The 22,480-nt window shown below is 41.2% G+C and overlaps 1 protein-coding gene and 1 long non-coding RNA gene across 2 annotated transcripts; one reads left to right on the top strand and one right to left on the bottom strand.

The window, feature by feature from the left end:
• Nucleotides 1-71: 71 nt before the first annotated feature.
• On the top strand, nt 72-13,527 carry LOC135332200 (uncharacterized). Its single transcript, XM_064527566.1, has 12 exons — nt 72-252; nt 375-518; nt 1,607-1,818; nt 2,030-2,089; nt 2,253-2,450; nt 2,544-2,648; nt 6,586-6,850; nt 6,981-7,102; nt 7,165-7,350; nt 12,927-13,076; nt 13,159-13,234; nt 13,331-13,527. The coding sequence occupies exons 1-12, from the start codon at nt 162-164 to the stop codon at nt 13,435-13,437; spliced, it is 1,716 nt and encodes a 571-aa protein (XP_064383636.1). The 5' UTR covers nt 72-161; the 3' UTR covers nt 13,438-13,527.
• A 4,490-nt stretch (nt 13,528-18,017) lies between these two features.
• Nucleotides 18,018-19,266, bottom strand: LOC135332209 (uncharacterized). The gene is made up of 3 exons (XR_010393165.1): nt 19,130-19,266; nt 18,911-19,070; nt 18,018-18,833 (listed from the first exon to the last, which is right to left on the bottom strand). It is a non-coding gene; the product is annotated as an uncharacterized LOC135332209 (long non-coding RNA).
• Between the last annotated feature and the right edge of the window lie 3,214 nt (nt 19,267-22,480).

Below are 22,480 nucleotides of genomic sequence, written 5' to 3'. Positions count from 1 at the left end.
GCGCACTGTTGTCGGACCTCCTCTGGGTCACGAGTGTCACATTTCACCTCTCTGATTTCACCTCTATTGCATCATTTACCACAACTCTCTAATAATAATTATCTATGATTAACGATTGCACTTGCATGCTCGCTTGTGTTTGGTCGTGATTTTGAGTCGAGATGAATTCTTCCACACAGTCACTGTTCATGCTTTGTGTCGTGCTGGTGCAGCTAGCAGCCGCTTTGCAAACTCCTTGCAGGACAGAGAAAAGTAAGTGGACTTTTATATGCAGACTAGATCTAAAAGACTACATCTATCTGCATGTACGTACATACATGTCATCTACTTCAAACTACACCTGTACTACTTATGTATATTGTATCTGTTTGCAGCGACTTTCAGTAAAGGAGAGCAAATAACAGCACCCCTCCCACACACGTACATCAATATCTCTGATCTCCCCGACAGCTTCTCCTGGTCAGACGTGAATGGAGTTAATTACCTCACTCCAGCCAGGAACCAGCACATCCCTCAATGTACGTAATGCTCTTGCTACTTGTGTGCATGCATCCGAGGAGGGCTGGCTTCTGATATAGGTAAATCGACACACCTTAATGAAGCTTAATTAAAGTAGGGCACAAGGGGTATTGTGAGACATCTGGCCCTCTCTTACAGTAATCTTTAGGGAGCTGAGCTAAATAGCCTGTTCACTATTAAACTACTATAATTATAATTATGGTCAATAGGCTTTACATGTAAGCAAAAAAACTAGTGACAGTGCTTTGTACTAATGCTAGAAAACAGTCACCGTACTTATTCAATTTAGGGCGACAGTTTTAAATAACGAGTGTTGCAAGCTGCAATAAGTTGAATAGAAAGTTTGTGTGAACAGATGATGCTGTGAAAGATTCTGAAGAGACCTTCAATGTGAGTTAAACTAGCCATAACTCGAGAAAAAAAGCTTTAGTTTGCAAATGTACAAATCAAAATCCAAGAGAACATAGCTAGAAGCCTATAGAAGCTGTTAGTTTTCGTCACATTGCAACCGTTAAGCAGTTACAGCTGGAACACACACATACACACACACAGTCAGCCTTACCGTATCCCTCGTGCGGCTACGTGAGGTTGTTTCTTTTGGAGGTTGAAGTTTTAGTGTTTTGAGGGTTACATGTAATTGAGGGTCTACTGTCCTTGATTATAGGCCGCTTAATGCAGGCCTGGAATCGAAGTTATGGTTTGACCTCTATTTAGGATGCGACATAAAAAATAAATTGTCAACACAGCAGTCGCTACTTTTAGAGGTCAGAAAATTGCCTAATAACGAGGGTGTCGCATATTTGGAAGGTCGCCTGCTCCTCTGATTTGGCACCTACTTAAATTTGGTCAATTAAAAATTCTGATTGTAACAAAATATTGCGGCATATTAACACAAGCATACAACGTACTACACACATTTCTGAATAATTAAAGAATAGCTGAAGAAACAGCTATATGTCATAATTGGTTCCGTCTCACACTACCCTCTTCTACCCTACGTCATAACTTTCATTAGCAACCTAGCCAACTGATTACAAATGCATTCGATTATTGAATGATGGTGTACTTTTACCTCTCCCCATAATAGACTGCGGCTCCTGCTGGGCCATGGGAACCACTTCGGCCCTCAGTGACCGTATCTCCATCATGCGTAACAGAACCTTCCCCATCATTCAGCTCTCCCCTCAAGTTATCATCAACTGTCATGGTGGGGGCACCTGCGATGGTGGCAACCCTGGAGGCGTCTACGAGTACATCAACGAAAATGGAGTCCCTGATGAAACATGCCAAAACTATGAGGTAGTGTTTCTCTTTGAAAAATTGTGCTCTCATTTCCTGTAAAAATCTTATTTCCTGTAAAAGTTGCCTTCATCACTGCAGCGATTATTTTGTATTGCTCTAATTTTTCTGCATGATTCTTACTTGGAATTCCCTTGAGTAATCATCCTCTGGGCTCTGGTTGGCAGTTTTGACTTTAACGTGCTGTTAATATCTTAATTGTTTCATGCAGGCAAAGAATGGAGAGTGCAAGCCGTTAGGTGTATGTGACACTTGTGATCCTTCGGCTGGGGTGAGTTTTTTTGCAGAGACGTCACTTGGTGGCCATTGTAAAGATTTGGTCCTTGGACGCAAATGGTTTTAATTAGTAGATCACTTGTTATCGTAGGCTCAGTGTTGTGTCAGCATAATTATTATTGTATGGCTTGTTCATTATACCCTCTCTTATTGTGCAGTGTATGCCAGTGGACAAGCATCCGACGTACTGGGTGGGGGACTACGGTAGCGTGAAAGGAGCTGACAAAATGAAGGCTGAGATATTTGCCAGAGGCCCCATTGGCTGTGGGATTGATGCTACCAGCCAGCTGGAAGCCTACACAGGGGGTATATTCTCAGAGAAAAAACTTTTTACGATGATCAACCACGAAGTTTCAGTAAGAATTTTTGTCTAGCAACGTTTACATGTGTATATATATACATTAGCTAGCTTGATTTCACAGTAAGTTAACTAATATTGACCCTCACAGGTAGTGGGCTGGGGCGTTGAGAACGGAGTGGAGTATTGGCACATGAGGAACTCATGGGGCTCATACTGGGGAGAGAACGGGTTTGCCAAGGTCATGATGCACAAGGTACGTGTCAAATTTGAAACGAGGAAATTTTATACACATAAGTATAATTATCATGTATTATACATGTGCATGCATGCATGTACACGTTTCACATTGGCACAATTGACGTGCTGTTACGGAGAGAGAGCTACAACTATGTTATGCCTCAGCGTGTGCATGCGCAAGCAATATATATTATACGGTAGTGTGTTTGTCTGTCTATACTACTAAAGCTGCTCAGGGATCAATGAGGTGCAGTAAGAGCTTCTATTGGCTTCTAGGGACATTTTTTTGCCATTACAGCCTTTTCAGAAGAGTTCATAGCAAAACTTGTCCATGGAGTGTTGTTACTCTACTTAGTAGTTAGCTGTACACTTGAACGCTAGCTATTGGTATAGCTGCAAGAGTGAGATAGCTGCAAGGCTCTACTGTACTGATGCAGGCAGCAGCCATACTTTGGACTTTTGACATCTTTTTTAGCAACAATCATGGTCAATCGAGTTTTCCCCTGTATTACAGAAATTAACAAAAAATAATGCAATCATCGATCATTATACATGTAAGAGAAGCAATTATACGTGACGTTACAGCTGGATTACATTCCAGAGTGTATCTGGAGGATGTTAATAGAAGGGTGGCTGTATAATGTGGAAGCAGAGGAGGTTGAACACAATCACGTGCACCACTTTTTTTGCTGAGCTGGTACAGCAATTGACAACAATTTTCTCTGTAAAAATCTAGCTGGTGTTGCACGATCATTGGAGACTGAAGGCAACATTTAACCAGCTCCCCAGCGATCTCCTCTATTCTGGCGATCGAGTTATCACTTATCAGTGCATACATAATTATTCTTGCCCGCCAGTACAGTGTAATTAAGCTACATACAGCACCACTGAACTATACTACACAGGCTCTCCTTTTTCTTTTTCTGTTCTTTATCACAACCGTTCAATAAGATAAAATACTGTATTAATCGTTCAATCAGACGGTAGGAATAAAGAAATAAATAGATGTAGAGTTAGGAAAAAGGAGAGCCTGTATTGGGAAGTCGCATGAGGGCAGAATGGTGGTAGAAGGGTGAAAATGAGCGTGTGGGCATGCAGTGCTAGAGATGTTGGACTGCCCACGTATTTATTGCATAATTTTTTAAGACACATTAGCGTATGTTTGGATGTCACAATAAGTATATATAGCACAAATTTGGGACCACCCTATGATTTGTGTATTCAACACAGAGAAAACATGCCATAATAATTATACACAAATGCATTCTCGATTCGGAAACATATAATAATTATTAAAACGTGGACGTGACTGTAAATTAATGTACCCTATTTACTTGATTAAACGCCCTCCTTGATTAAACGCTCATCTCGTTTGGTAAAAGCTGTAAACGCCCCTCTTAAATAATCGCCCATGTATGGCGCGTGGCACTGTGGGTGGAGCTGAATTAGCACGTGGAACCAGCTGAAACAAGGGCAGCATAGAATAAATAGATACTATTTGTGATGGTAGAGAGCTAGGACACAGAGGGAGAAAACACCACTCCTACGACTACGAAGATTGAAGCTGAGAGCTGTGGCAGCAGCCAAAAAGAGCATAGTAACTGCTGATGAGCAAGAGTTTGAAGTAGACAAAACAATAAACGCCCGTTTCGAATAAGTGCCCATCTCGTTTAAACGCCCCCTCTACAGATGCTGCTAGGAAATAAACACCCGGGCGTTTAATCAAGTAAATACGGTATCTAAGATATACATGTAGGTGTCCTGCATGCTGTGAAGTATACCGTATAGCGCGAAATTTTCAAGGGACTTATATTTCGTGGTCTAAAAGCATTTCGTTGCACAATGTTCGCGGAATAACTGCTTACCGGAAGCCACGCCTTAAATCTTTGCACGTTATAGCAGGCAATTCTAATTAAAAAACAATTTTCGTGGACTTAATTTTCGTGTAGGATTGCTAATCCACGAAATCCGTGAAAATTAAGCCCCTCGAAAATTTTGCGCTATAATTATGGTACATGTATATCCTGTTTTCATGCTGTTGCCAGGAGATAACTGTGATAATTCCCTCTGATATTTCCCTAGCCTCGATTCCATGCCGCTCTTCCTCGAAAAGAGGGCCTGGCATCGACTGCTTGCGCATGCGCTAACCATTAGCCAGATACCGGCTAACGCAGGATAACAACGTGTATGCTCAGTAAAACAAAGACGTCACAACGAACGGAAGTGGATTGAAGGAAGTAGATAATTGAAGGTTTCTAGCCCATCTCTGAGAAAGAGCTGATAGCTACCCGTAGCCTGCTATGCTAACAAAAGACCCACAGCCTGCAACAGTGTGGATGACAATCGTCTGAAGGGAGTGAAAGCTGACAATAGCCTAATGGACAGGCAACGCCCATCTAATGCTAACTTTAGTGAAAGTCTACTATACTACTGCTACTGGCTCTATCAGAAAGAAAATAGCTGTACATAGCTGTACAACAAAACTACAGCTTTGTCTCTAGCTAGCTATATAGCTGGCTAAATAGCTCTGTGTTATACTTTCAATACTTAGTCAGAATATTTTCGTGATAAATTCAGTATTATAGGACATTTTACGGGAACAAATATCCAATAATATTGCGCATGTGCAAGCAGTTAGTAGCAGGCCTTCTCTTCAGGGGAGGCTAGTGAAGGAGGCTAATATTTCCCCAGACATGTTTGGTACAAGATCATGTAGATAATTTTGTCTACTTTTAATGTGTGTACCGTAACACCTCGATTTAAAGCGACACTTTTATAATTACGAAGCCAGAGGTTGCTTCTTTTGGAGGTTGAAAAATTATATTGAAGTCCTGGTGTCGCATATTTAGAGGGTCGCATCTAATTGGAGGTAACTTTACAGAGTCTACTTGCCTCAATTTCAGGCCACTTAAAAACACTGATTTTCCAGTGGGTTACGATCGAGGCTAGGGAGTGGCTACATTTACCTCTATTTAGAACGCGACATCAACAAATTATTGTCAACGCAGCTGTCGCTACTTTTAGAGGTCAGAAAATTGCTGAAGCTCCTGGGTGTCGCACATTTGGAGGGTCGCCTTAAATCGAGGTCTTACGGTAGGCTGCGCCATAATTATAATTATTGAAATCAGTGTTTGGTTGCTTTACTGTACTGTAGCTAGATTACAAAGTCAAGGATAGTGAAGCACTTGATAAGAGATTCTTAAGCTTGCTAGAGCTAGTGCAGTGCAAGTGGGAGCCTGGGACATGCTGGGAGCCTTGGCACCACTCTGCCTTGGCACTGCGCACTGTCCACATGTCTGCTCCAGCTCTGTGAGTATGGGTGGATTTAGCTGTTTAGGAGGCTTTAGTCATGGAGGAGGAGTCAGGGTGGGACTCAGAGTGTTTGCTAGATCAGCATTTTTTTGACAGCGTGGTGCTAGAGAACTCTGGTGTCGAACGGTAAGCAATATATAGTACCTGTAGCTAGCTAGCTATTGACAGGAGCAAGCTTAATTATCCTTAATGCTTTCTTTTTGCTTTCTGATAGTTTGAACGTGAGTTACCATGCATGGTAGAGGAGTAAATGCGCAATTATAGCTACATGTAGCTAATCATATGGGCCATGGGATATATAACACTCACTATAACTTATAATACCGAGTGCAGCTATACCAAAAATGTTTGCCTGAGCATCCCCTCCCGTACCTAGTTGTACTCATCGCTCTGCACCACATATTTTTTCAATCCTCCTGCTTATATTTTCTTGAAACACTGGTGTTATAGGTATATAGAGGTGTGTAGCTTTATGTTTTAGCCCCCATGCACCAAGGAATGAGCACCCGCGGTGCTTTCATTTTGCCAGTTGCATAATATTGTGATAATAATGTGTGCTCATGGCTAGCCTACAAAATAGAGATACGTACATATTTCACTTAAATTGGTTTCCAAATTACATTGTCTAATACATGCTCTAGGACAATCTTGGCCTAGAATCTGATTGTGATTGGGGTGTTCCCAAACTCAGCAAGGACTCTAACATTAAGGTAGAAAAGTCCAAAGCCATCCCTCGGTTGTCTAAGTCCTGTGTACGTAAGAGCAGAGTGCCCGTGAAGACACATGTTGTCTCCCCTCTACCACACACCTACATCTCGCCACAAGATGTGCCAGCGAGCTATGACCCCAGGAATATAAGTGGGATGGACTACACTACAGTCAACAGAAACCAGCACAACCCAAAATGTGAGTTAGTAATAGCAAACATGGATCTGACAGGTGCATGTATACGTAGCTTTACCAGCTATTTCGGGATTTTCTGTTTCTACCAAATTCATTCGTTCATTATAATTATACATGTATTATCTGTACATAGACTGTGGATCCTGCTGGGCCATGGGCACTGCTTCTGCTCTGAGTGATCGTATCAAGCTCTTGAGGAAAGGTGCCTACCCCAGCATCAACCTCTCCCCTCAAGTCCTCATTGACTGCGTTCAGGTGGGTAGCCATCTTGTTTTTGATTTACAGTTCAAAAGCTAACGCTCACCTCCCACACACAGCAAAACAACACCCATGGTTGTGAAGGTGGTGATCCTACAGCTGCTTACTCTTGGATCCTTGCCAATGGAATTCCTGATGATACATGTACCAACTATCTGTCTGTTGACCAACAATGTCAGCCGGAGTATGTCTGCAGGACTTGTACACCTTCAGGGAAGTGCTACGCAGTAACCAAGTTTACCAAAGTGAGACCGAATGTGTACTATTATCTTTCAATGTTGTATTTTATACTCTGCAGAACCACACTTAAATTTGCACAACTGCTGACGTATTGTCGTATAATTACTTGTATGTGTTCGTGTACACATGAAAATGTACATGTACCATATAATTATGTGTTCTTTATCGGACAATTATTGGGAAATTGTCCAGGTATAATTGGAACTGACTTTTATAAAATGCCTATGAACGCTTGGTTGCCTTGAGGCGTAGCCGCACAAGGGATACGGTAAAGCTGACTGTGTGTGTGAGTGTGTGTGTGTCTATTCCAGCTGTAACTGCATGCTCAACGGTTTCAATGCGACGAAACTAACAGCTTCTATAGGCTTCTAGCCACGTTCTCTTGGATTTCGATTTGTGGATTAGCAAACTAAAGCTTCTTTCTCGAGTTATGGCTAGTGCTGTTGCGTCTCTTCAGAATCTTTTGTAGCATTATTTGCTCGCACAAATTTTCTATTCAACTTATGAGTTAACCTTGCTCTAAAGCACTAGATTTTTATTAGCTACAATAGTCAGAAAAGAGCAGCTAGCTATTTAGTAGGTACATTTTGTAAGCCACAAAACACTACAATGATACCTTGTTGCCCAGTGAGTTGGTAGATCAAAGCAATCCAGTGCTCGGTATATGGCATGTTGCATCACTACCATAGCAACCATATAATGCAGTGCAATATCTATTTGCACTGTGTGTAAATGCAGTCTATTGTATTGTATATGTATTATGCCCATCACGAGTGCAACATGCCATATATTGCGGGCGCCTGCAATAACTAACTTGTTGCCCAATGACGTCAAACTCTTCTGGTTGAGTTTTTCCTCATGAATTGTAATAAAAGACATGTGTTTTGAGTGAATTTTAGTGAGTAAAATGGACCAAATGAGTTATTGGGTGGCGCATAAGTCTGAAATCTATGCATGTACTTCTTCTCAGTGTTATAACCCCTCTCATCTACTATCTATGATAGATAGCTAGTAGAGGAAGAGGGATTGCAAACGCCTATATACGATTACGGCAAACAACCGTTGCTCCGTAAATTATCGTATAATACTACACTTACAATAAATTACAAATAGTAGTTAGAGCAGCTATAGCCGCTATTAGCAGCTATTCTGGACGACGAGGAATTCCTATAATCTTCCTATTGGACACTCCAAAGATCGAAAGAAACTGAGGAGAAGAGAAATAAAACGATATAGATACTATAGTTTAGCTGTTTATCTTCAATGTTTCAATACAATGTTTCAATACAATGTTTCAATACAATGTTTCAATCATCTATATAATATTATATATGTTCATATTTCACATACATGTAAATCATTGTCATAAAAATGATGTGGCCAACAGATATATAAACTGAAATAAATCTATCTAGTGTCTTGGGTGAGATCGAAAAAGGTACGTTTTCTTAATTCGTTCTTTCTTACTCTTCCCAGTAGAATCTTTCGTGGCATCTATACATGTACAAAGAGGAATTTAATTGGAAAGTAGTTCAAGTCACAATATAAATCCTAATTAGTACATAACACATATTCATCCAACACAATAAAACAAAACGTGCGCATAAATCGTAAAAAAAAGATACGTTATGTAAATTTCTCCATCAATAACCAATAAATACATTGTTCAAGCCATTCAGTAGGCCTATTAACTTGGTCTGGGGGAAGATTATGAAAGCCTGGAAACGTGATTTTTTACCAACAGTGGTAAAAAATATTGTCTATTAACTGTCTTTAAAAATTCATATGTCATGAACCATACATTGAAATGACTTGTAAATATTTCCTACAGGTAGCGCAGACCCCAGAGGTATCTTGACACCATCGTTACCTAGTAACTGACCCCCCCCCCTAATTAGCGATTGTTTACAAACATTTACAATTATGTACACAAATAATTATTGTATGAAGGCACAATGTGACTAAAGACACTAAATAAGTGTTCTCAATGTTCTCACGGTGACATGTCAGTGAGGTCACATCGGCAGACGCCCTTTTCCCGGGAAATGTTTTCTTCACCTACACACAGGTTTACAAGTTCAATGGTGGCTCATGGTGTCCACTGCTGTACTAACTAGCCTAAATACAGCTATACTCAGCTATCAAGACTACTGATGTTACTCTAGCCTCGATTCCAGCCCGAGTTGTTTCTAGCTAGGCCGACAACTAGGTATTTTTCAACTTCGTTCTATTAAAAAAAAATCGGCCTGGGACCGAGGCTAATGTTACTCTAGACTTAACAGATCCAGGAACTTAGTCCATCGCAGGAGCTTCTTCTTCAGGTTCTTCAGGCTCTGTATTGTCCTCTCACTCAACAAGGCCATAAGCATCGTTCTTCTCACTGTCTAGCTGCCCTACAACCTCACTGAGGTTGTACTAAGAAGATCTCAAAGTCACTTTTCTTTCAGCAGTACTGCACGAAGCGTACCTCGAGGCAAGATATTAAATATACCATGTGAAAGAGCAGCTCAATGCGCATGTGCTGGTACCTACAGCGTGTGCATAGCTCCAACACAGCGTGGACAAAAATTTTTTGAAAATAGTCAGTAGTGCGGCCGGAAAAAGACGGCTTCAGTGGGGAAAGGGTTAAACTTTTACTGCGTCTTCATCACCAGTAAGTATCACCTCCTACTTGCTTAGTCTCGCGGCCCATACTCCACAATCTGATACTACGTATGGTGACGTGTGGTGACTATAGCCAGTTTTTGTGTCCAGTTTGGCATCTCAAGAATTTCTACACAAAAATGTTAAAATGCACTGCAAGCATTTAAAAGGGGCGTGGTTTACAATAGTCCGCCATTGTTAAAAGTTGACAAGCTACAGAACACTGTACAGTACTGATTGTACAATCAGATACTCTAAAGGATCAAGACTATCATTGTATTGCTTCTTGCTGATGGATAATAGCTGCATTCAAGAGTGAAAAGAAAGAATAGTGAGTCTAAAAGTTGGCAAACTATAGGTTTCATTACAGGCAGAAATAGCCAAGACCTCTTCACTCCAGAGTAACATGATAATGTGTGAGTGCAGTATGTGCAGCTCTCTACAGATCATCTAGACTATTGTCTTGATAGTACATGAGATCCACTTGAGATACTTTAGAAGGTCTATAATTATCTTACTTCTTCTGTGGAGAAAGAAGAAAAACTGTACACAAATAAACATTGTGGTTAATAATGCACCATACGTAGTATCAGATTGTGGAGTATGGCCTGCGAGACTACTACTTGCTATGGCTTTGATATGGCTACTGTGTCGACTATAAGCAGAGTTTCACTTAGCCTCGATTCCAGGCTAGGTTGTTTCTAGCTAGGCCGCCCAACTAGGCCTGGTGTTGATTGTATCTGGGCGTGTATCTGGGCGTGGTTAGGAACCAAAAAACAAGAAGCAGAGAGATTTGCAAGAACAACACACCTGTCGACAAGAGCCGGCAGTGTTGGTCCTACCTACTAGTTTGTAGTCCACCATAAAGGGCAGTGAGTGAAAGCAAGAGACATGCCATACCATGTTGTAAACCATGGCAAAGACGTTTCTTCCTTCTGACAAGAGCCTGTTCTGCAATGAGAGTGGTGTGAAGCAGACAATGTATACGTTAATCTGAACAACTTAAACTTGCAGTAGCTAGCTAGCTAGATAATCTATGGCTAAATTTCAGTTACTTAAGAGCGTACACGGAGCTAAATTACGGGGAAATATGACAGGAAACAAAGTGTGAAGAATCCCTGCTTTGGTTTCCGGTTCCTGCCACGCCCAGATACAATCAATACCAGGCCGTATTTTTCAACTTTATTCTATTAAAAAAAAAATTGGCCTGGGACCGAGGCTAAGTTTCACTAAGAAATGTACTGTTTACTTTCTTTGTTCATCAACAATATTGGCAGTACGCATGGTTCAGCGGAAGTGACGTTTTCACAAGCAGTCATGAAAAAATCCCTCTTCCACTACTATCTTTGGTTATGTAATTGTAATACACTTTTTTCTGCACATTATTTTTAATGTATAATTCATTATAGAAAAAAGCTTATTCCCCCTACTACCTTAAGGTGACATATTTTCACAGGTAGATTTGTTTGCGATTTCACTGTTTAGCTTATTTGCAAATTCTGCTAATTCTTGCGAAATTAATGTTATTCATAACATTTCTAATTGCTTGTAACTGGTTTTAATGAGATTCATTGTAATTTCCAATTATGTGAGAGTACACATTTTTGCGATTTTACTCTCATTCGCAGAAATAGCAGAAATTAATACTCGCGAAAATGTCACCTTAAGGTATAACACTCTAATACATGTACTTTTTAAAGCATAACATGGCAAGAGGCATCACAGCGCAACTTGCAACACATAATTAGAACAAGCATTCAGGCTAGCTAAATATAATAGTGTGCGACTGAATTGTCCGGATATTATTACCCGGAGGCGCGCGTGGGCAGCCACGGGCATAGTGGTCTGTTGGTTTGTTTGTGTGACATGTGAATCTACTCACCTGGATGCCTTAGCACTGCGTTTACAGCATCGATAGCCTCCAAACCACAAGTTATTAGTTTTAAATGTGGCAGATTTCGATGTTAGAGCTTCGTAGTCGTATAAAAGCGAGCAAAAGCTAAGAAGCTTGAACTTGCACGTTGGCAGCTAGCTAGCTACACGCAGCCTTTATTCGAGGTACCCTACATATTTACAGCTGAAATAATCCGTACCAGGAACAATGGAAAAGTACGTGTCACTACAATAGAAAGCTAGAATTGTGACTGGATGCTGTCTCTGTTAGCTGACTCTGGGACCTGGATCCTACTCCTTGACTCCAGGAGCCATACTTCTCTGAGACTCCAGGCTTCTTTGTTGTGATCCTAGTCATGTTTCAGCATGTCTCTCTCTCTCTCTAGTCTGGTTTAGTTTTATTGTTCCTGAGTTGCTGTGCTAGACAGCTCAGCCATACATAACTACGTAGTTCTTCTGGTTTCTTTATAATCATGTCACCAGCTGAGGGTTTGCACTTTAGTGCTCTAGATTAAAGCACCAGAATTAAAACACCAGATTGTCCGTTGTATTAGAAAAAATGCCTATTTGTCCGGGATAATTAGAAGTGTCCGATAAATGGTTTTGAGGGGGTAGGTCGTTTTTTGTAGGGAAAAATTTACCATCAAAAGAATTTGACGTCATTGGGCAACAAGTTAGTTATTGCAGGCAACATGCGCACTCGTGCTGGGCAACAACTAATACTTACAAGCCTATAGAAACTTTTACTTAACTTAACTTCATTGATCTTTGAGCAGCTGTAGCAGTCTACAAACACACATCCTCGCTTGTAACAATTAATCTCCCTAAAGTGGGAAAGCTTTAGTGCACATCGGCATTAAAGCTCTCTATATACTTGGGGCAATTACATTATATATATACTTAGGGCACTTTTTAATTTAGTGACATTCTGTACGAAACCGTTTTGAGGTGATCAAGGTTTGAGGTGATATTGTGAGCAATACTTAAGCATGTTGTGCGTGTAGGTGTAGGTGCTCAAATAACTGAAAATTATCTTCTCGTACAGTATATGATCAGCGAGCATGGGCAGGTGTCTGGAGAGGACAAAATGTTGGCAGAGATGTATGCCAGAGGGCCGATAGCATGCACCATTGCTGTTACCAAAGAATTTGAGGACTACACTAGCGGCGTTTTCAATGACACCACTGGTGCAAAGGTATATGTAAACCCATAATTATTGATGTACATATGATTAGTGTTGCATAACGATTCCTAAGTCTAATTGCTTTTGCTTGCAGGCTTTGGACCATGAAGTATCCATTGCGGGATGGGGAGTGGAGAATGGTGTCAAATATTGGATCGGGAGGAACTCATGTGAGCACATGACACGACTGTATTGCATTGCTCTCCGCATTTCACAAATGATTCACTAGTTCAAGTACCGGTTAGTATAATATTATTTCCTTGTAGGGGGTACATTCTGGGGTGAGGGAGGCTGGTTCAAACTCATCAGAGGCACCAACAACCTGGGAGTGGAAGCCCATTGTGACTGGGCTCTGCCAGCAAATCAGTTTTAGGATCCTTATTTATTGAGATTTTTGTACATGAATTTAGTCTACCTTAAGGTGACATCTTTTTTATAGGTATCTATAGATTTTTTCTGCTTATTCATTACCCAAGGCGCATGCGTAAGTAGCCAGTATTCCGTTGGTTTGTCTGTCTGTGTAATTTATGAGCCTGCTCACCTGCTGCGTTTACAACATGGATAGCCTCCACACAACAAGTAACAATGGCAGATTTCGATGTTAAACCTACGTTGTCGTGTAAAAGCGAGCAAATTAAAGCTAAGAAGCACGTTGGCTAATATACACGCGACCTTGCTAGATCTACATGGAGCTGTAGTGATCCTTTACCGGTCTCTATTAAAAGTAGAATTGTGAATTGTAGTTTGTTGCTACTCCTCTAGTTTTTATAGATCTATTTATTCAGGAACAGCTAGCCGAAGGTTAGCACTTCAGTGCTAAAGTTAGCGTTTGTAATTACTCGCATGTGGTTTTAATGTATTTTCCAATTATCTGCGAGTACACAATCTTTGCGATTTTATATGTCACCTTACGCTAAATTTATTCAACAACTGTAATTGTTATATATCCTGATTTGGCCACATTTAATGATATTATTCATAGCAAACACCTACTCGCACATGCATATTAAATCTTTGTGTTGCTTAAAATTAATTATACGAAATTCGAATTTTCTTGTTTTATGCGCCTGGCGCTGTAATTACATCTATTACGGTATACACTTGTAAGAGCTCTGGACTATGGGAGGTGATTACCGCTATTAGAGTGTACATCAATTAATCCGTATCACATCCGGGCACGCTGCCAATGACAACGGCTGGGGCTGAAAATGTTACAGAGAACTTCATCATACACGATTAGAAATCAATAGTATTGTTACTCGGGATTAATAGCACTCGTATATTCGAGTGAAAACGAGCCATAGAAATTGGTGGGCGTATTTTCGCGAGGGTGTGCCTTTTGAAAATTTGTTTAATTTGTTTTCCTTATTATGTTTAAGTAAGACCCTTGCAAAACATTGACTGAGAGATAAAGCTGAACCTAGTACTGGTAGTCTGGTTTTTACTTTTCATGTTCACTCTCTCATGTGATTTTATGTGTGTTCAATAAAAAACAGAATGGTGATGAGAGTGACATGAAAGCACTGTCTGTATAGAGTGAACATGAAGCGAAGCACCCCTTGTCTCAAGCTACCTTACCTAGTTGCTCCTCTTTTCGCAAAAATACAGAATGGTGATGGTCAGATAGCTGAGAAATTTCCGTTTTCTTCTTTTCCATGCACCCACCCATTTTGATCATTCATTTACAATTTCATAATTATTATACCTGAGAGATGAAAAAGGTTACTTGAGTCATAATTATAATTATAGTAGTTTTTCTTTTCCCGGCCAATCCTCCTACTATAATAATCGCATTGATGTATAATTATGTCATTTTATTCTCTATTTGTAGCTCGTGCACGTCGTGTCAGCCACACGTTATAATTATGAAAAGGGAAGTGAATACGAGATCCAGTTATAGGAATCTACTTGACTGGAAAGAATTCTACTGCTGGCGAGGGCGGCCCGTTGAGGAGGAACAGTTTGGTGTCGCGTGTGTCTATGCAACTCACATGGAGTGACGTAAACATCAAGAAATTTCTGTCATATATAATTATGTTGATGCCCTCGTATTCGAAACTCAGACTAGCGTTGTAACGTCGTATACAAGAGTGACCAGGAGTCACAAAAGTGCTAGGCGTCCAATGGCAATTGAACCGACAAAAAGATATCTTGTCAGTATCCACCAACATTTTTTGACCCCCAATGATTCCCCACCAGCACCATCCAGTCGAACCTCAACATGTCTTCTGATTGTCTCAGATAAGAACTAGTACCTTCGAGATTTCTCCGGGCAACCATTAACTTGGCGTACACAGTCTCTGCCTTCTAATCGACAAATCGGGATGCATCCTGGGCTTCCTTCCCAACAACAGTTCAGCTGGGGTTACTCCATGAGGTGTATTGCGGTACTACAGACTCCATGTCTTTCTCAAACCCGTCTTGCTGCTCGTTCGGCCAAGCCGTTAGTAACCGGGTAGTAGGGCGCCGAAGTAGTGCGATGTCGAATTCCATTGTGTTCTATAAAGGTTTTCGGATGTTTCGTTGTCCAAGAAAATCAGTTGAGGCTCAATCCATTTGGAGATTATCACTAGGAGTGTTGTATTTCCTTGAAACGAATCTATCTGAATTCTAGACCAGGGCCTCGATCTTTGGCCACTCCCAAGGGTGTAGGAACGTTAGTGATTTCACGGGCCACCAGCCTGGTGATACCTGGGTGGCAGTCATCTATACCCGAGTACACATCAGACTTTCCTTTGTTGGTACTGTTATTACCATCTGACCCTTGACAGTTCAGCGGTGACTGGTGAGTGTCTTCGTGCGGAACTGTGGCTGGTTCTGGTGTCGTCGGTAGAGGCTGGTTGGTAAGCGCTGAGAATAAGCGCCCACCGTCGTAATCTTGCTGACGCCATTTCCTTGGGTAGCGGCTTGTGGTCCGAACAAATCGAAAAGTGACGGATCTTCTCCACATCATTGAGACGTGGGACAGAACTGCACCCACCCCATAAGGTGATGCATCGGTTGGCGACAGTCGCTTCGCTGGATCATAGTGTTCCAGTTGTGATTTGACTAATTCGAAGGTCCCATGCCGGCGTGTTTCTTCATCAGTCGATACAATGGAGTTGACAAGTGGTCCAAGAACTTCCCATAATAGTTTAGCGTTCTAGTTTACCGAACGCTCGAACCTGATGTCCTGCAGTTTTGGGGCCTAGCTTTGGTTTTCTTTGTGGACGCCCTTCGTCTGCCTCCAGGTTTCGTAGATGCTCTTCTTCGGTTTTTCCATACCATTGTCGAGGGGATGTCCCAGGGCCGGTGCGCAGTAGTCGGTTATGTGTGTTGACGGTCATATATCCAATTTTGAAAACTTTTCCCTGTTGACAGTGAGTTTGTAATCACCACATAGTTGTAATCACCACATAGGTGAATGGACCCATTTTGTTTCAATACCAGGTTCTGAGAATTATCCGATTCCAGTCTACGGAGTTCATTATCGACCTTCTCCTGTGGTACTGGTGTGTGGTACTGGCCTGGCTGTACAGAACCTGGGGTTTGCACTTGTGGTTTGCTCTGAGTCTGTCGTCTAGTTCGCTCTTCCAGTTGTGTGATGATAACTCCCAAGAGACTTGGTCCACTACCAGCAGGGGCAGCACAACCTTTTGTGCTACGGTTACGTTCCCAGCACTACTAGTTGCTGCCGTGTTTCCTTCAGCTCCAGGTAGGCGCCTGTAGGATGAGAAAGGAGGAGGAATAGTGTAATCCATGCTTTATTGATTTTGTTATTCACTTCCAGTTTGAACCGGTTTCCTCTGTAAATCTCAGTCCGCTCTGTTGACTTTGAATCAGTCCACAGTAATCCTAGCTAGTGGTGTTCGATTATGATTAATCAATGGTTTTTTTGCAAGGGGGCTCATAGTAGTCTGGCCACGCCCTCCCCAACTTTAAACACTGAAAGGTTCGAGACTAGGCTCATAGATCAACAGCCCATCATTGATTGTCAATAACGGCTTTCATTCATATTGAGATAGCTCGAACAGCTATCGCCAGCATCGAATTATTCGCTCAATTCGCTTCGGCTTTTTTAAAACATAGAGCCTGAGCCACGTGATGTTTGAATTTAGTGATCAAATATAGATCAAATATGCGCATCAGGTAGCAAGTCTAATCCCCACCTATCGGGGGACAAGTGCATAACACTGGACGCATGCTGTGTACAATGGACCAATGGACGGTATTTTGCACACTGATAATTACTGTGACCAAGCAGCACAATTATAGGCCATTCAATCTGTATTGGCTTGAGGATTGAGTGTCAAGCCTTCGCACACATTCGAAGCTAGACTCCAAATCGAGGAAATATGAGGATAACTCGTGTTAAAAAAAGCTACTGTCAAGTAGCATGTAGCTAGGAGGTTACTTTTGTCTCTAACAATTACAGAATACCCGTTGCCGCCCACGTGTGCCAAAAGCCGTTTCTGTTAAAGATCACCGTCAAGTAAGTACTCTGCTATGCGAACAAGTTACTTCGCCCTCTGAAAGAACGCTTTCATTATTTCGAACATAGGCCTGGATTCCAAATAAGTTGAGATGTACTTCATGTATGTTTGGTACTGTTTTCATGCTTTTCATACGATCGAATGGTTCAAATACTTGAAGCTAACATACAAGACCAAAAGTAGGTATCTTCTAGCACCCCTAAATATAAAAGCAATAGCATGAAATAATAGCATGATATAATTTGCTATTAGCAATTTAAATGAAAGGTATCATGATTAGGTCTATGATCACACAATCACAACTAACACACAAAAACTACCCGCACTTAAATTTTCATGCATCTCGATGATGTCTGCCGCGGTAACGCATTTTTTGGGCATCATATCAAGGCTTTCAAACTCTCTTTACCAATACTCTGAGGTATGTTGAATTCGAGTGACTTGCCTGTAATAATTAAGGACATTATTAATTTTCTACAAACTTAATTTTCTACATACTTGATGGGGAGCTAAAGCATCCTCTGGGTCATCCTCTATTCTTAGTCCTTCGTTTTTGTATCTAAATGTGAGGTTCCACTGGACCACCACCTGTTAAATCATATGACATCATCACTCTGTGTACTAAGATCTGGTGCAAGGAGTGGGACCTATTGCAACAGTCGCGCCATGAACCACCCACACGTTCATTACTAAAAGGTACCACTCCCGGCCTTTTCATTTTCATTTTCAGCTAGTTTAGAGAAGTGACTACTCCAAAATGAGGCTGCTACATCAAACAACTTTCTGTGCTAGCCGATTGATTCCGAAGCCAGTGTTTCATTTCATCATAAAGTTTTACACAGATTAATATATCACAGTCATTCTGTATCGGAACTGGCACAGTGTGTATCGGAAGTCCCATATACTGATCATTTGTGAATCTGAACATTAGGTGAACAGGTCAGATTCAAAATGTGTGTACACTTATGTATCGTTATGTATCGTTTTGTACGTCCAGTCTGGCATGTATACAAATCTGTTTGTTGGAATTGTCTCTCGTTCGACTCGTTCAACTTGTAGGACATTGAGCGGTCCGTTACTGACAAATTCACAAGTGTCTGTACATTCATGCTATTGACGTTTCAATTAAAATGTCAACAGGGTAGACTCCAGTAATCGTATCCGTTAGGGTCAACAGTGGGCAGTCATACTCGTTGACAATTGGTTGTCCATTCAAGACGATGCCCTCAAATTTCTGGACCAGGCACATAGATGAATGGGATGCTAGTCTGAGTACATTTGCCACCAGTATACCACACTGCAGTGTTGTGTGTGTGGTAGAAGTGTGAGGTTGTGTGTGAACACAAGTCGAATGTTAATTTGTAAAGTACGTACCTGTGACATTGTGGCAATTTAACAGATTGCCCACAGTGAACAAGTTGGCCAGCAACACCTCCTGACATCATCCCGCAGGTTGAAGGTCTCAAGAAGATCCACAGACAGGGATCCACAGACAGGCCAGTGGGAAGGCGTCATCACCTTTCCACCCATGTTTCTGTAATTTGTGTCATTTTGTATGCTTTCGTTGACTCAACATAAACATGTGATAATTACCACTCCTGGCTGGCATATCGCCTTGTGTTTGGGTGGTGTTGCTCCATTCAGAAACTTTTGGACCGCATTTGAATGGTACATGTGTACCAGTCCTAACCCAACGCTCCTGGATGGTAATATACATACGGGGGGGGGGGGGGGGGTACGATTACTGTCATAAAATGGTACAAAATGGTTGAATAAAAAGTAATTGTATAAAGTAGATCTATAAGATTATACATGTCTATATGATTATGTATAATCATGCTCATCTAATATCGACTGGCTATCTGGGGAAGACATTTTGCTTTGCTTTGCTTTGTTTTATTGCTACATGTGCTGCTCTATTTTATGATCTCTTAACACATCAGATACTCCTTGTGTATCAATAAAAAAACTAACAGCATTGGCTGAAATCTGCTTCAGACACAATTTGAAAATACAGAATAGTTACTGATCCGATACAAAACCGACTACATAACAGTAAACAATTTACTTCAGATACGGAAATGTGAAATTTGCTCACCTGAGACTGGTAGTTCTGAGATGCGGTTCTGAGACGCGTAATTTTTTTTAGTATTAGGCATTGATTTTTCATACTTTCATATGTACTTAGCGGCCCCATCGTATAAACCATAGAAATGCCAATTTCTTTTAAACATAAAAAAACAGTGAATCTCACCAAGGAGAGCGTTGTTCCTGAACTCCTAACTCTTGACGATCTTTACAAAATGCAGGTAAAGGTGGTCATCTAAATTGGAGTCTCGCCGCGGTTAGTAGAATTAACACCGCGGATTTCCTGAGGTTGTCTGTAGAATTGACGCCGCAGCTGTTTTTTTGAAGTCACTTTAACGTGACCGCGGTCAGTGAATTAACGCCGTAGCTATAAAATGGAATTTAATAGCATATTAAATGGCAAGGAGCAGACCGGAGCAGACCGCAATGACATCATTCATCTCGAACGTATAAAAAAGTTGAAGCTGTCTCTCACTTTGTGAGACGTCCGTCTACCAATTCTCTCCCCCTCATTTGTCCCATCTACTACTTCTACTGTGCCAACCACTGTCACACAGTTCCAGGCGATGGTTCGTAAAACGATGGTTCGTAAAACGGTCGGCGAGGTAGTCGCCCTGACAATTCCCCACCTGATGTCTACCATAGAGGGGATCCAGCCTGGCTCAGGTTCAGCAGCAGCGTTACCAGTGTCACCTCCACTCCACCAGAATCGGCAGGTATATACCTTAAAATTAACAGCAAAATTTAGACACCTCCGTCCCCTCTTCATTCCGATGCGAATGTGAAAATCAGGGGGTGGTGTAGGATTAAATGCTTTATACGTACCTAGCTCAGCTATATACGACAGTGGCCAACTCAACAAGGAACTCAACAAGGTATGGTCAACACAACAAAGGGCAGGGTATGGCAAACCCAGGGTATCGCACACTCAACACACAGCCGAGTATGTCAAAGGTATGGCAAACCCACGGTATCACACTCAACACAGCAGGCACACACAGCAGAGTATGGAAAACTAACAAATAGCCGAGTATGCAGGCAGGATATGGTAAACCTAACAAACTGGCACACTAATAAATGGGCAAACGCAGAACTGCACACTGTGGGTAAAGAAGGACAGCACTACCATGAAATATTATTGAATATTCTTAAATAGAGGTGGCAACATAGAAGCTAAAGTTACAGGCATTTGCACACGATCTAAGGGCTTTACATGGATTGATATTTTGCGGCGATAAAGGAGGCAAAGAAGTTTTGTGTAGTTCGCAAAAAAGATGTGCTACATAGAACTTTTCATACACATATGATTTGCATTATATGGAACACATGATACTGAATAAATGACAAATTAACGTTTTGTAACTGTCGACCATTCTCCAGCAGACCATCGCAAATTCAGAGTCATGGAAACTTGATCATCAATAAGAGCTTCTGAAAGATGCTCATCGATTTCGTTTTTTAAAACAATTACGGTAGGCTGATTTAATTTGATGTCGTACCTCGAGGATGCGGTCTGACACTTGTATTGATATATTCAATTCCATGTCGGCAATGAGAGGTCGACAATAAGCTGCCATTTTCGACTTCTTTAGAATAACACCAAAGCTGATTTGGCAGTGAATGTATGGGACCTGCCATGAAGGAGTTCCTGCTGCAGGTAGTCGTTGACCACTTGAGGGTTGTAGTTTGTAAGGAGCCTTTTTTTTATGCCGTTTACTACATACGAACTGAATTGTTTATCTGGGTGGTGGCTCAGTTCTGCCTCATTTTAGTGATGTCTAGCAGGTGGGGGTGAGTGGCGAACGGGTTTCCAACTGAGCCAGCTGCGGGAATGGTATCGGTACGTATCCCATGCATGTGTTTTGTATATATACCACACAAATTATTATGTATATACTTATAGGCTAGGGCCCCTTGCTGTCAGCAAGCCTTACTTAGACACACACGGACTTACATGGTGATTAAATACATGTAACTTGTTTCATTGGTTTGGGGTCTGGTTGACGACATTTTGCACATACCGTACCCTCGCGAAAATACGCCCACCCTTTTCTGCAAGATTATTAGGGGACTGGGCGTTTAATCGCGAACGGCGAGTTTTCATTCGAACATACGCCCACCCGCGGCCTCAAATCGCTTTGCTCTATGTCAATTCTTTATTAATTTATTGTATTTTCATTTTAATACATAGTATGAACATTTTATTGACAACAACACTAATGCATGAGTATGATTAAAGCATGACAAGAGAATGAACATGAAGAAGTGGACTCTGACTCTATATTCGTTGATGTTAGATGTATATGTAGCAGAAACTTCTCAAAGGATGGTAGGAGTATGACCTACAGAGTAGCTATCAGTTACTTTGTTTCAAAAAACCAAGGCAAGGTAACCTGCAAAATTAGCCTGTGTGATAACTTTCTTGGACTTGTGTTTTCCTTTCTCAGCATATAGGACTACTTGTTCCCTGCATATACATTATTATTATTATTATTATTATGAGAGCGTTACAGCATATGAAAATAGAGTAAGGTAGTAAGGTCTAGCAGGCATACATCCTAATGCTGACAGACTTACCCCTTTTCAGGGGCAGCTGGAACAAAACAAAACAAGAAAAAAAACAAAACAAACAAAACAAAAAATCATTAAATTGTGTGGCAGTTCTGGCATGGGGCATATCAGGTGGTACGAGCACACATCCGATTGTTCAAAATTTCTTTCAAAATTAGATATTAAATATTGCCGTACTTTTTGTTTTATACTGTAGACAGATGCTGAAAATCTTCAGGGGGCAAACAGATCCATACAGAGAAAGTTATAATGTCTGATCTTGGTCCAGCAAGGAGTATAGTCTTA

This window comes from Halichondria panicea, chromosome 2 (assembly GCF_963675165.1).
Source record: "Halichondria panicea chromosome 2, odHalPani1.1, whole genome shotgun sequence".
Classification (NCBI taxonomy): domain Eukaryota; kingdom Metazoa; phylum Porifera; class Demospongiae; order Suberitida; family Halichondriidae; genus Halichondria; species Halichondria panicea.
This window is presented reverse-complemented; position numbering and strand designations above follow the sequence as displayed.